This window comes from Emydura macquarii, unplaced genomic scaffold (genome assembly GCF_026122565.2).
Source record: "Emydura macquarii macquarii isolate MOO-44397 ecotype Brisbane River unplaced genomic scaffold, CSIRO-AGI_Emac_v2 contig_2636, whole genome shotgun sequence".
NCBI lineage: Eukaryota > Metazoa > Chordata > Testudines > Chelidae > Emydura > Emydura macquarii.
In genome coordinates this window covers 1,091,585-1,105,977 of record NW_027132773.1, presented here as the reverse complement: position 1 = coordinate 1,105,977, position 14,393 = coordinate 1,091,585, and the positions used below count along the sequence as shown (strand labels likewise).

Below are 14,393 nucleotides of genomic sequence, written 5' to 3'. Positions count from 1 at the left end.
AACCCCCAGGTGATACCCTGTTATCCTCAGTCTGATAGTGTGCAGTCACAAGGGACACCCCTTGTTTAACCCCCTTCAGTTCCTATCTGACCCGTGATGTGCAGCTACAGGTGTCAGCTTTCCCCCTCCAGTCCCCCAATTAGCCTGGCTCCTGTTTCTAACCATAGAGTTAACATGACCATAAAGAACCGTCTCCAGGAACCACACCCTTCATAAAGCATCGCTAGCGGGGCAGGGAGTTTTCCAGGAACTCATCTTTGAAAGCGCGCGAGTGCTCTTCTTAATGTTAAAGGTGGTGTCAAATTACAGTAAACTTCTGCAAGCGTTGCTGTGGGAGTGAAGTGTATCCGCTCCCCATCCACCGCCCTTTGTCCTCCAGGAACCCATCAGTGACCGGGGCAGGATCCCAGAGATTAGACGTAACCAAAACGTGACATCGTTACTAACTTTCCCCTTAAAGAAGTGGGAGCTCCGCTGAGCGCTAGGACCTTGCACGACACAGCTCTGAGTCGCGTTCTCACGGGTATACGATTCTTTTCATGCTGTAGATCCTGCCACTGATATTTCTACCCTTTAGATGCTTTTGATTAGGCGATACAGTTAAGAGAGAAGGTCTGCTCCGACGTGACCATTATCTAGAGCACTGAGCAGGGAATCATTTTAATCCTCTACTTGACTTTCATGCTGAGGGTCCCCGTGCCCGGTAGCCTGCTGCTTGGCAGGAAGGGGAAGTGAGAAAGCAAGTAATTAGAATACCAGAGACCTGTGCTCGTTTCTGTTAGGAAGTAAGGCAGGTTATGTTTCCAGGCAGCCCAGTCCTGCACTGTACAGGCTAAATTCCCATTAAGTCATTGGCAGTTGTGGCTGAATAAGGACTGCAAGTTTAAGCATTTTCGTGTTACACCTGTTCTGGTTTTCCTCCCTCTTTTGGGGCATCCCTCCCCACATGATTTGTTCAGCAACTCCTAGGGTCTGGTGGTGAGAGGGGTTGAGTATTTGCAGGTCCTGTGGAAGTAGGAGTTACCATCGCTTCACTTTATCTCACCCAATGAGGTCCATGGGAGCTGTAGGTACTCATACTCGATGCCCTAATCTTAAACTTAATGAAAGGAATAAGTAGGAAAATCAACAAAAGGATGACAGAGAAAATACAGAAACAAGTAAAGGGAGACTTTTTGAGATTTTTCTAAATCAAGTTATTACTGAGATGCTTCCAAGGGAAGTTATCACTGATCTAGCCAGCCTACTCTATCATAATATAGTCTGGTAGACCATATAAATTTTATCATTCAGACAGGTTTCTAAAGCAGTTTTATCCTAATAAAATGCAGTCTACTTACTCAATAGTGCTTGACAAGAGTGAATTACTTACTGGGTATATTTTCATGTTAGTTTAATCATGTTGTAAGGTGAATGAAACATTCAGTCTGCATACTTGCATACTTTAATCTTACGACTAAACACTCTAGTACAGTGGCTCTCAACCTTTCCAGACTACTGTACCTCTTTCAGGAATCTGATTTGTCTTGCATACTGCCAAGTTGCACTTCACTTAAAAACTACTTGCTTATAAAATAAGACATAAAGTACAAAAGCGTCATAGCACACTTTTATTACTGCAAAATTGCTTACTGTCTCATTTTTATCATATAATTATAAAATAAAGCAACTGGAATATAAATACTGTACTTACATTTCAGTGTATAGTATGTAGAGCAGTGTAAACTAAAATTTCATACAGCCTATAACTTGTTTATACTGCTCTATATACTATACACTGAAATGTAAGTACAGTATTTATATTCCAATTGATTTATTTATAATTATATGATAAAAATGAGAAAGTAAGTAATTTGCAGTAATATTGTGCTGTGCCACTTTTGTATTTTTCACTTTGCTAGTGCTTTTTATGTAGCCTGTTGTAAAACGATGTAAATATCTAGATGAGTTGATGTGCCCCCTGGAAGACCTCTGGATGCCCCCCAGGAGTACGCATACTCCTGGTTGAGAACCACTACTTTAATAGGTAGCACGTAGATGATTAAAATACATCTTTATATAGTTATTCCTTTATTATGAAAACAACAACTGTGCATCGGCATTCAACATATAAGTAAGTGTCTTTGCATGGTTAGGGATTGGACAAGTTGAAAGAATGAACTTTCAATTGCATCATAAAATACAACATAACAGAAAGATCATGTGTAGAAAATAGGTCTGTTTAATAAATTTCTTCAGTACCAAACTGAAATATGTTTTATATAACAGAGCCTTCTTACCTGTTTTAAAAAATAGTATTTTGTGCATTACAATGGAATTTATTAGATTTCAGATGTCTACCTATGGGATTAAGCTTGAAACAATCTTTTAGGACCTGATTTGGCTGTCACTTTACTACATTCATTTCTGCTGAGTGTACTGCATATTAGGTTCTAGTAGCTGCTTAAAAGTTTGGTAGACATAGCTATGTCTGTCAGGGGTATGAAAAATCCGCACCCCTGAACGCTGTAGCTATGTCGACCTAACCCCCTGTGTACGCAGCTAGGTCCACAGAAGAATGCTTCCATCAGCCTAGCTATCATCACTCAGGGGGGTGTTGTTCCTACACCAATGGAAAAACTACATCTATCAGTGCAGATGCAGGGGTTATGCTGGCATAGCTATGGCACCGTAGCTATGCCAGTATAGTCCCTGTAGTGTAGACATGGCTTCTCACCAATGTAATTGGGAACAGAATAAATCTGTTCACTGTTTTCACATAACAATAGACATTTTAATCTTGTTATTATTATTACTGTAGACTAGTAGCTCTGGTCATCAGTTAGGGCCTGTTGTGTTAGGCACTTTAAAAACAGAACAAAAAGAGGGTTCCTACTCCAAAGATCTTACAATCTAAGTAATAAAGAAAGCGGGACTGACTTCCTTATAGTTATGTTACCAGGGATTCCAGAATTCATTTATTTTTAAGCTGTCTGTCATTGAAAATCCTAGTTACAGATTCTTTCTCTCTAACCATAATCATTTCTTTAAGAGCAAAGAGAAAAGATAGTAGAGATAGTAGGCCAAAAAGTAAGGAAGACAGAAAAAGAACCACCCCCCAGTTCAATTATGTCAACATCGCCCTTATTAAAAGATGCCTTTGTTGCTATGGTTACTAATGATTTTAAACAGACTGATGTTAGAATCCCAGGCAGGGTTAGTGTTACAATTGAGTGATTTGTCCTCCAACCAAAGTAAAATAGCATTTTTGTGGAGCTCAAATGTAGAAAAAGATGCTGCGGCTTACCTGATTAAGGACTGTGGCTGAAGTAATCAGTGTTTTTGTAGTTTGTTCAGAATCTTTGATTCTGTAACAAAATAAAATGTTGAAAGGAAATTCACTTTACTACATAAATAAATGAAAGAGACAAAGTTCACATAATTATCTCACTTCTATACATTCTAGCTTTGTTGAAATAATTACAGGAAACTTAAATATACAATATAATATTTCAAAAGAGTAATTAAGTAAGTAAAGCACAGTTACAATACTTTTGCACCAAATATGATCAAGTATTTACAGTCTAATAGTAAAAGCAACATAGGTTAAGACATACAATTATATAATATATAGTACTCTACTGTCATAGCATGATTATTCAGATCATGAATCACTCTCTACTGTAAATATACCTCATTGAACCAGTTATATTGGGCCAGATCCTCCGCTTGTGTAAAACTACTATAATGCCTCTGAAGTCAGTGGAATTATGCCTAAGTAATAGCATTTTAGGACCTTATTAATTTGTTTGGTTTAGTAGAATATGTATTTTAAAACTGTAACCAACACTTGGTTATAGTTTCAGGTGTTTAATCAAAGTACTGCTTTTCTTTTTGAAATGTCACAAGCTTAATGACTCACTGTAATATATAAAAAAATACTCTCTAAACAACGGGGTGTCTTTGTTCACAACGTGTTCCTGCAAAGTAGTAATTTGCATTTTGATTAATAACCTGGTTTTCAAATGAAATATGTATAACTATTTCATAAGTCTGAAACTTAAAACCAGTTTCTACTATGGCATATGATACCATTGCGTATACCATGGCATATGTGGGATCTTGACGTTCCAGTAGACCTTTGCTTTAACTTTTAGGCATCTTTATATTAGACCGAAGAGTATAGCAACATCACTGGAATAGTGGTTGCTGTAAAAGGACTGTAGACATAATTTTTCACTTGTGTTGTACATGAGAGGTGAATAACTCTGGTTAACTGTGCGGCTTCACAAGTGTAACAAGGCTTTCATAGATGGTTTTACTGGTTTCCCCATACCCCTTATATAGTGGAGGAAGTCAGTACACTTAATTTTTGACTCCACAGATGAAAGTAGTAAATCAGTCTGAAATGTTGGTAGTAGTATGAAAATGTTAACTTTCTCACTGAAGTTAGTGTATCTTTAGTGAAATGACATACGCTGTAATTTATTGACAGTATCCAATAAACATTAATGCATAGTTTCTGCAGAATGTTATAATAACTGAGGTGATTATTTAACTTCTGCATAGATTAAATGAAATCAATTCTTTACCTCTTTCAGACAAAACAAACACATTGATTCCTCTTTTTTATAGCAACCAAGATGTCAAAATAGACGAGTTGTTGAGGAAACGCATGTCTGTCTTTAATAGATGAGATGGAATTAAAAAACCTGCAAATTACTGTCATGGGGATGCTGAATAGACAGCTGTGAGGCTTTTCCTGGAAATATAACTTTTGATGGTGATATTTCTGGGAATTATAAGATAAAAATGGCAGTGCCCAATGAAGGTATGTTGAGAGATAGGTGGCAAAACACCCAAGCTACTTTGTGATCTCTGCATGCTACAGAAATTCTGCATGTTTATCTCATTTCTTTGTTCTTTAGGAGAAAATGTATAAATTGACTTATATACATATTCAGTTTAATCTTCAGGGAACAGAGAAATTTCAACTGTTTTTTTTTTCTAGTGTAACAGGAGACCAGATACCATGGTGATGCACAACTTTTAAGTGCATGTATAAATATCATTGTTTATTATTATTGGTAAAGTTTGGTGTATTTTCAATATTGTATTGAATATAATGAAATATACAATAATGTGCACCTTGCTATTTAAAAACACGTGATACAGAATTTATTAGTAGTTTTTATTAGACTAAGATTTTTTTTCCACTCTCTTAAGATCTCATTGATACTCTCTTAATATTCTTTAGATGCTAGTCTGTTGAAACAGTGTTTCCTCATTTAGACATTGTCAGAATGTGTGTAGAATTCCCTGAGCATGCATTTACCTTTGGGTCTGAGCTCATTAAAATTGTTAATTACAGAAGAAAGTTCATTAATCCTATCTTTACTAACAATGAGCTCAGTCCTGCCTTTCATGTTAACTCAAAATTCCTGTTGAATTCTATGGGTATTTGTAGGTGTTCAAAGAATTCAGAATCAGGCCCTTTTTAAGCAAGTGGACTAAATTAGGCAAAGCAATTGCTTTATTGGACAATTTCTGCTCTGTTTCAGTAGTGTAAATTCAGAATAATGCAACTGAAGCCAATGGAGTTTGTTTGGATTATTATTGGTGTAACTGAGAGCAACACTTGACCCTATATTTGGCTATTTTATGCACAAATCTGGATTTACTAACCCCTCGTTAATAATGAGACAATAAAGCCAAAATATAGTGAACTCCTTCCAAAATGTTCAGTAATTGTTAATCAAATAAAGCTTCGATTTTGGATGAAAGATTGATAACAAAAGTGTGACTGACATAAGAGGTGCCAGCCTTTTAGAAGATTAGCTGTTGTGAAAAATCAATGATAATCTCATTGTGAAACATCATATTTTACATGACTGCATATTTGTTTACTTGAAAAGTAACATATTAGGCTTAATACTTTTACGGTAAGAAAAAAGTGTCATAAAACTTAGTTCTGTGTTGCTCTTATAAATGCTCTAAAACAAAAAGTCAAAAAGCTGAGTCAGTAAATACACACTTTAATTTTTAATAAGGTACTTATCTACTTTTGCTCCATCATAATTGTAGAAAATTATGTTGCAGAATAGTACTCTGTTTTAAACAGAAAAAATTACAAGGGCTTTCCATGGTCTTTGTTGGATCAAATAGATATTCACCCACAAAAAAAGCTCTTACCTTATAGTTAAGATTTCTCAAGGGCATTTACCATCAACACATTAATTAAAAATCTGGAAAATGACTAGTTAAGAACCATTAGCATTCAGACCACCCACATATGTCCTGTCTTTACAATCACATAACCGGTAAATATCCATATTACTATTTGACCTGCCATGACACCATACAGCCCTCCCACATGTAATCCACACATGAAAAATATAAAGCATACTCTGAAAATGTAAACTTAGGTCCTGTTCCTTCAAAGAGACCAACGTTGATGGATTTTTCCCTGAATGTGTAGATGTGTAAGGGTCTGTGACAAATGTCCCTTTGCAGGATTGGGATCTAAGTCTGTATAGCTCCAAAGAAAAGACACTAGTATGTGTGGCAGTATTAAAAACTATAGGTCTCTTTTTCTGTTCAACATATTTGGAAATGTCTTTTTTTTCTTTTAAGTTATTTCTATGTGATCATCCTTCGCCCCTTAAGTTAATTGTTTTTCTTTCATAAATTTTCTTGGAAAAAGACTGCAAAGCATTCCTACTTGAAGAGGTTGAATTGCTTGCTTAGGTTTGTAACTTTGCAAAGCCCACAGAAACAGAATGCTTCTGCTTGGACTTTTGTAGTTACAACACTAATAGATTGTAGTGGGATTCAAAGAGTTACATGCAATTAATACACAAATAATCAACAGTGGAAAATAATCATCCTCTGGGGTACGCTAAGTGAACGTATGTTATAATGTCCTAAGAAAGACAGTGTGTGCTTATCAGTATTTGAAACCATAGTGAATTCCTGAAGGTCATTAAATCCTAGATTTAACTGAAAACTCTGTTTGTTTTATATTACAGTATAAGTTATCTTTTTCATACATTGTTGAACAAAACTGTGGGGCAGAACACAAATTATAAATAGAAGGGAGAATATTTGCTGAATATCAATGTGATATCTGTAAAATCATTTCTATCAAATTTGGCTCATTATATTACATGGATTGCATTAAAATACACAAGGAGAGAATTTATACCATGAACAACTACATCAAAGCAGAATTGTTAGGATGAGAAGTATGTAGTACATGGATTGTGCTTTGCTGCTGCTTAGAGTTTAGTTATGGTGGTTTACCAAATTAAACACATTCTAGTAATATCATGGAGTATGTCTATGACTCAAGCACTGCACATAATCAGTAATGTCTTTTTTTCTTTTTGTTTGTGTTCAGGTTCCTTGGTGTTACACAGTTTTCTCCTACTCATGCCAGAAAAGCCTTTCCTTGCTTTGATGAGCCCATCTACAAGGCCACTTTCAAAATCAGCATCAAGCATCAAGCAACCTATTTATCTTTGTCCAATATGCCAGTGGAAACGTCTGTTTTTGAAGAAGATGGATGGGTTACAGATCACTTTTCACAGACCCCTCTCATGTCCACGTATTACTTAGCCTGGGCAGTGTGCAACTTTACATACCAGGAGACTACTACTAAGAATGGGGTTGTAGTAAGTATATTTAATGCTACACCTTTGGGTTCTACTAGTTTTTGGAAAATTATTGCTTTTTGTAAGGAAACATGATGCCAGCAGTGCTTAAAGTACTTGCTTGTTGAACACTTAAGAGGTTTCTTGCTTATTTCAGAATAATGAGCTTTTGCTCTGATTTTAGCTTTTCCTGACGTTTTGGCATGTCTGATACATTTCAGAATATGCTACCTCACCAAAACAAGTTTCATTAGAAGACTTTAAGTCTCTAAGTACATCACTGTACTTACTCTTGAATTTTTTCTGAAGTTTTCTTCTTGAACCTTCCTCTGGTCTTTTCAATTTAACAATCATAGGGCAATGTACAGAGAGAGTGCAGTAATACTGATGTGGTTTCCAATGGACATTCTTGAGTAGTGATGCATAGCTTGGTATGCTGTCCACTGGCACAATGTTGTGGAAATGTACTTTCCTGCTTAGACCTCTTGCTTAGAAGTGTGACTTTCTACCTACCCTCCTCACTTGGAGTATCAGGTTGAAGGAAACAGTTCCCAGAGTTGTGGTTTCTGATTATGACATGGTTCCAGGAGCTGCTGCTCTTAAAAAAAATCCTTTATTTATGTCAGTTTTGTTTTTGTTTACAAATATCAAGTACAGAACTGCATAACAAGCCAAAATAAACACCAGAAATTCTATCAGCTAACTAGATTTCAAAATACTGTCAAATTAGATATCTATTGGATGTGCAGAAAAACTGCTCACTCTTGCCAAACTAATCTGCATAACAGAAATAGTCAGTATTCAAAAACAGAGGGACGGATTGGGGTTTAGATTACATGCCCATGCAAAGATTAAAGGGAAGTAAGAACTCTCCTTACATTCCTGTAGGAGCTCCCCAGATGTTGGTTTATTTAGAAATAAGCAAGGGCTGCATGCTTCTTTATTCCATCCCCTTGGAGCAGGAGGGTAGGGAATGGTGAGGTATGGCCAAGGCCTTGGCTCTACCTCAACTATTTGCTATACCAGTAGCTAATGACAACATCTCAACTTCTTTTGTCTCTCCAAGAATAAGAAGGAAGTTTAATGCAGAGAAGATTCTCTGGTGCACAATACCTCTTCCTGGGGATAAGCTTGGGGTGGTGTAATTTATGCATTACTCCTTGCTTAGTGCTGTGCTTAAAGTTATCTTCTAGACCCTAATGTTGATGTCTACTGAGCGGTGACTGGATGGCTGAAATGGATTGATCCTGGGGTATAGAACTGGTCATTTCTAGTTGCTGGTCCTACTCCAGCCCAGCTCACTGATGATTGAAAATTGTAATAATCTGAGGTGTGTTCACTAGCCTAAGAAAAATAGTTCATGGTTTCAGACAAGCTCCTAGTTTGCAATAAAGGACCTTGTATCGACACAGAACGTCATGATCATCATTATACCACAATGTGGCTACTGATGGCTTCGATCTCAAGCTGAGAAAGAACCCAAGTCTTTCTTTTCCCAAAAGCATGGTCTTCTGCTACTTGAGCGATAGCATATTCTCCCATAGTGCTAGCAGTATGAAAGTTTATGGCATGCACTAGAGTAGGTTGATTATTCCATGTGGTAAAGGGCAGTGCTGCACATGCACATTAGTGAGAGCATTGCAGTAATATCCCTGTTTAAAAAAAGCTCATCTTTAATGATCTGGGGCTCATAGGAGTTCATGTAAAATCATTGGGCACCAGGTGCTAATGTTCCATGTGCTTTCTGCATATAAACATCATAGTTGTCAGTGCAACTGCAAGTGTGCAACATGGAGTACAGAACTCAAGACTTTCATTTTGAAAAAGATGGCTTTCACCTAAGATGAAGGAAGATCTCCTTTTGCTGTAGTAGTATTTAGAGCTAATAACCTCTAGACTGCAACCACCTGGGGGAGACAAAATTACATACACTGAATAGGTCTTATATTTCGAAAGCAGGGGAACACACATACATGGAGACAGTACTTTACTTACTCCTTGAAGTTTCCCTTGTTAGGGAAAGTAATCCCTTAGTGCCTGGGGTTAACGGGAGTTCAAATAAAACAGCTGTCAGTTTGTAATGAATCTGTGGCTACCCAAGGCTTCGCAGTCATAAACTGAGATAGAGTTTACATCCCTTTGATTCAACCATATAAAGGCTTATGAGACACACTCCTAAGCCAATCTTACAGTAATGCAAAAGCCATCACACTAGTTGGCACCCTTGACAGTCTCAGCAGAGAGGACAAGGACTGAACAGCTATATATGCTCAGCTACTTGCTCAGAACTGAAGGTGGTCCCACATGTTCAGTGTTTTCTTTCTTTTGCTTGTCATTTATAGTGCAGCCATCTCTATGGTATCTTAATGTTTGAGTATTTATCCTGAATAATCCATTAAATAAATTTAAATTATTTTTAGCTCAATTAATATATTGAGAGCTTGAGCACCTTCAGTTTATTTGTTATTTACAGTTATTGAGCAAATCTTTCTGCATTTTTATGGTGTGGAATGATTGCAAATATTTCAGATTTGAGCTGTATTATTTCTATGTGATTGCTTAAATAAGTCATGATATTATATCTATACCCCCAATTTAAAGAGGGCACAGGCAGAGAACAGGAGGGACTGAGGTGCACCAATGTCCAAGTACCCTGCAATGACAGAGAACTGATTACGTGAGATGATCCTGGCAAGCGACCCACAGCCCATGCTGCAGAGGAAGGTGAAAAAGGTCACTGCCAATGGGGGAAAATTATTTCCCAACTCCACATATGGAAATCACTTAGACCCTGAGCATGTGAGCAAGAACCAGCCAGCTAGCATCTGGGAGAAAGAATGATCAGTGCCACTCCAGAGCCACTGGCTCACCCCACCCAGTGTCCCCTATCCAATCCTTCAGAGGAAGGAGACCAAAAAAAAAAAATGTCTTGAGGAAAGGGGGAATCCCTTCCTGACCAGTTAAAACCCTGAAGCATGAGATTTCTAGGAATGTCAGACATAAACCAGAAGAGACCTTCTTGCTGCTGAGCCCTGCCCTCACCATCACAAGCAACCCCATCATACATACTTCCTCATAAATTTGTCCAGCTCTCTCTTTAAAGTAATAAAGTTGTTTGCCCCCACAACGCCAACTGGGAAGCTGTTCCAGAACCTCATTCCTCTGATGGTTAGAAACTTTCTTCTAATTTTCCACCTGACGTGTGTAATTAAGGCACAAAATTCAGAGAGTAACAAGGTCTGTGGAGAATTTCATGTTTAAAAGTTGCTGTAGTGGAATTTTCTCGATTATACACTCTGGTGAACAAAGACGAGAAAGGGCTTCAGTGTGATTTAAAAGCAACTCCACAATTTCTGTATTTTTCCTTGCAAGGCCTACAGCATGTGATCAGTCTATCATACATCCTTACAGTAACACCCAAAGAGATTACTTTGTTTTCTGAAGAATTGATCTGGAAAGGACTCTAGTCAGGCCACATGTGGACTGAACTTTTATGCTAATTGCTCACATAGACTGAACTTTGCTGAAAGCCTGGCTTCTCTTGATTTCTTGTTTTCAAATGCATATTAGTCTCTGTAATGTACAACGATGACTAAATGTGTGAGTGTGTGCATGTAATAAATGACATTTCATAATTACTAACCATTTTCATTTTATTGTTTAGGAATGGGCTACTTTAGCTACTCAAAGTTAATTTCTATTTAAGATTAAATTAAAACCTCTGATAGAATCCATTATCAGGCCATGTGCATTGACCTGGTTTGAAAGGCATTCGGATATTGGAATGTCATTCTTTCAGAGTGAGGTTCAACTACTAATGCTTACTCCCTTTTTGAGTATCAAGCCAGCTGTTAATGTTACTTTTATTCCTTAGGGAGTTTTAATTGCCCTTGATCCTAATCAGAAAGTGGTCAGTACAGCAAGCCCCGTATCTATGGCATCGTGCAGTTCAACCTTTAACTTTCCAATGCATAAAACAGGAATTACTTTAGATTTTAAAAATCTGTTAATATTTTTACATAATAGAAATAATGGCTTTGGGGTCAGGCATTTCCTACTAATTAATGACTTGTCTGGATTAAAGGCCTGAGGCTTTGCCTTAGGCCCTCATCTCCAGCTTGCAGTTATTAACTCCCAGAAAATACCCTCTCCATCAGATATTATTGCTTTGATAATCATAAATAAATAATACAGCAAAGAATATTTCATGGCTGGGCAAATCAGTTACAGCAGAGCAATCCAGTGGGCTGTCAACAATAGAGCTGGGCCTGAACCAAAACCCCAGATTCCTATCTTGCCTCAAATTTTATTCTTTTTCTGACCTGAACATTACCTCTGAGGCCCATATTTAAACAAAAAAGCCCCCAAACCTTTGTTAGCCCATCGCTAACCACTGGGAGGCCACACCTGTACCTAACAAATAAAACATAACATATAAGCCAGGTATCTCAGTAAGGTACCAGACTGATTTCTGAAAGTTGGTAGCATTGTGGATTTTTAATCCTAATCTTGTTACGTACTAGGGCACTAATACACCTGTGGTAGTATATTTGCTTATTCATAGGTCTTCACAACATGTTTCCCCACTTCCCCAATGGCTTTCATTAAAAACCAAAAATTTTATAAGGATTGTGGTCAATAAACTTTTGTAAACACAGCACTTCTACAGTAATATTGAACTAAAAAAAATTGCACGCATGTGCGCGCACACAGTCACACACACAGATCCTTGTGTCTTTTTATTGATTAATACTGGGTGATTATAGAACATCAACAAAAAGGGCTTGATGTTGCATACAATTTCTGCCAGGTGTAGTACTTACTACGGTCAGTAGTTCTATTAACTTAAATGGGATAGAGCCGTAAGACATTAATAATACAAGGAATTGTAATCCTAGCAACTTTACCACATCCAGCTTTGTTTACCGTTCTCTTTCATGCAGCTCTATTGCAGAAAGACTGTTAGTACATTATTTTTTAAATAAGAAATGGGCTAAAAGAAATCCAAGCCATGAACAAACAGAAATCTCTGATCAGCAGCCATACTACACTGAACATGCCAGGGCACACTTTAAAAAGCAGAAATTGCAAAGTTGTAATCAATTGTTATTGATTTCTGGTTGAATTTGCAAGTTGAATGCACTAGGAAAATACTGTACAGGTATAGTGCTTACTCTTTTAAAAAAATCTCCTGGGTCAGCATTTGTGGCACATGGAGTATTTAAATGTGAAATTTATTTTATTAACATAAATTCTCTGCTGCTTTCTGAAGCAAATGTTGTTGAATAGAAAGAGTTATGAAAAGGAAACTGTGAAATTCCACTTATTTTTGGGCAGTCAAGATCAGCAGCTCTATGGGATACATAAAGTATGTCGCGTTTAATCTGTAGCTTTGCAAATAATAGCAAGAAAAGTTTGTGGCAAACACAGATCAGGTTCCTAATTCAGGGCTAGGCTGTACTTTTACAGCTGGCCCTGAATAAGGGGTGGCATGTGGTACACCACCACCAGGAGCAAACCAGAGAATGGATTGAAACTCATCCTCAATTCCTTCCCTATTTCCCCTTCATCTGTGTAGAGTGGAGTAAATTATTTCACCTTTCTTCTTAGGCCAGTTTTCTCCCCTCTGTGTACCTGGCCATCTACTCCTAGTTGGTGAGTAGTGGGGGCAGAGTCAGGACACCTTCCATTTCCCACCATCTTTCTGTCTATATGCTCATGAGGCATAGAAGAGAGTCTCTGTTTTCCCCACCTCTAGAGTCACAATATGAGCAGGGGAGCACATTGTGGGTCCCTATTACCTGTTGTTACCCTGTTGTGAAGCTGAGTGAAGGCTGTGACTACACCTGGGCAAAATCTTTCAACTGAAACTTTATTTGGTGAAAAAAGCAGATTCAGTCAGACTGAAAAATTTCACAAATATATGTCAATTTCATTGAACTGTTTTGTTCAGAAAAAATAATTCAGAAAAAATTGAAATGCTTTGTTACAACATTTCCAAAATGTAACTGTTTCAGTTTTTGATTTGAAAGGACTTTTTGTTTAGAAATTTCCTTTTATTAAAAAAAATGAAGACATTAAAAATGCTTGAAATCAAAATGAAATATTTCATTTCAGGTCCACTACAATGTTTTGTTGGACCCAAAAGGAATTTTTTTCCGACCTTTCAGTTTTCTGAAAAATTGGAAAAATTTAGTTTTTGGTTCAAACCAGAACTGATTTTTTTTCTTGATTCTGCCTCCTCCCCCTTTCTTCCTGGGACTGCCAGCAAACTGAAAAAATCCATTATTTGCTCAAGTCCAGCTGTGACTATCTAGCTCTCAGTAAAATTCAAGTATTCTGGCTGTGTGTATCATGCTATGCTTTGGCTATACTGTATCCCTTTATTCTTCCTTCGCTCTTTTATATTCTATTCAAGTACCAAATTATTTGGTATCAGTCACTTATTATCCAAGGTCTCGATCCTGCCCCCGCTGTAGCAACCTCCATTCTGCTATTGACATCAGTCAGAATTGTATGAGGCTTTTAGCTAGATCCATTAGCGTAAGGGTTTCTGTATGAGCCAAACTCTTTCTATAAAAGCAAAAGTGAAGCAAAACGTAATCTTCAGGAAAGATCTCACACTAGGACAACATGAAGGTGAGCACATTCCTGCATCAGCATGGACATCTGTCTGTCAAACCAATGTTATCCTGTACACCTACAGCAACTTCATTCTTTCGAGTGAAAATGGAATTGCTTAGGCAGGTGTCTTAGTTGACA

At 37.3% G+C, this 14,393-nt stretch overlaps 1 protein-coding gene across 2 annotated transcripts in view; it reads left to right on the top strand.

The window, feature by feature from the left end:
- TRHDE (thyrotropin releasing hormone degrading enzyme) overlaps positions 1-14,393 on the top strand; it is a 288,144-nt gene that overhangs the window by 1,742 nt on the left and 272,009 nt on the right. For both annotated transcript variants that reach the window (XM_067564009.1, XM_067564010.1), the window contains exon 2: positions 7,379-7,652. In XM_067564009.1, the coding sequence (XP_067420110.1) occupies positions 7,379-7,652 (274 nt within the window). The remainder of the gene's footprint in view (positions 1-7,378; positions 7,653-14,393) is intronic.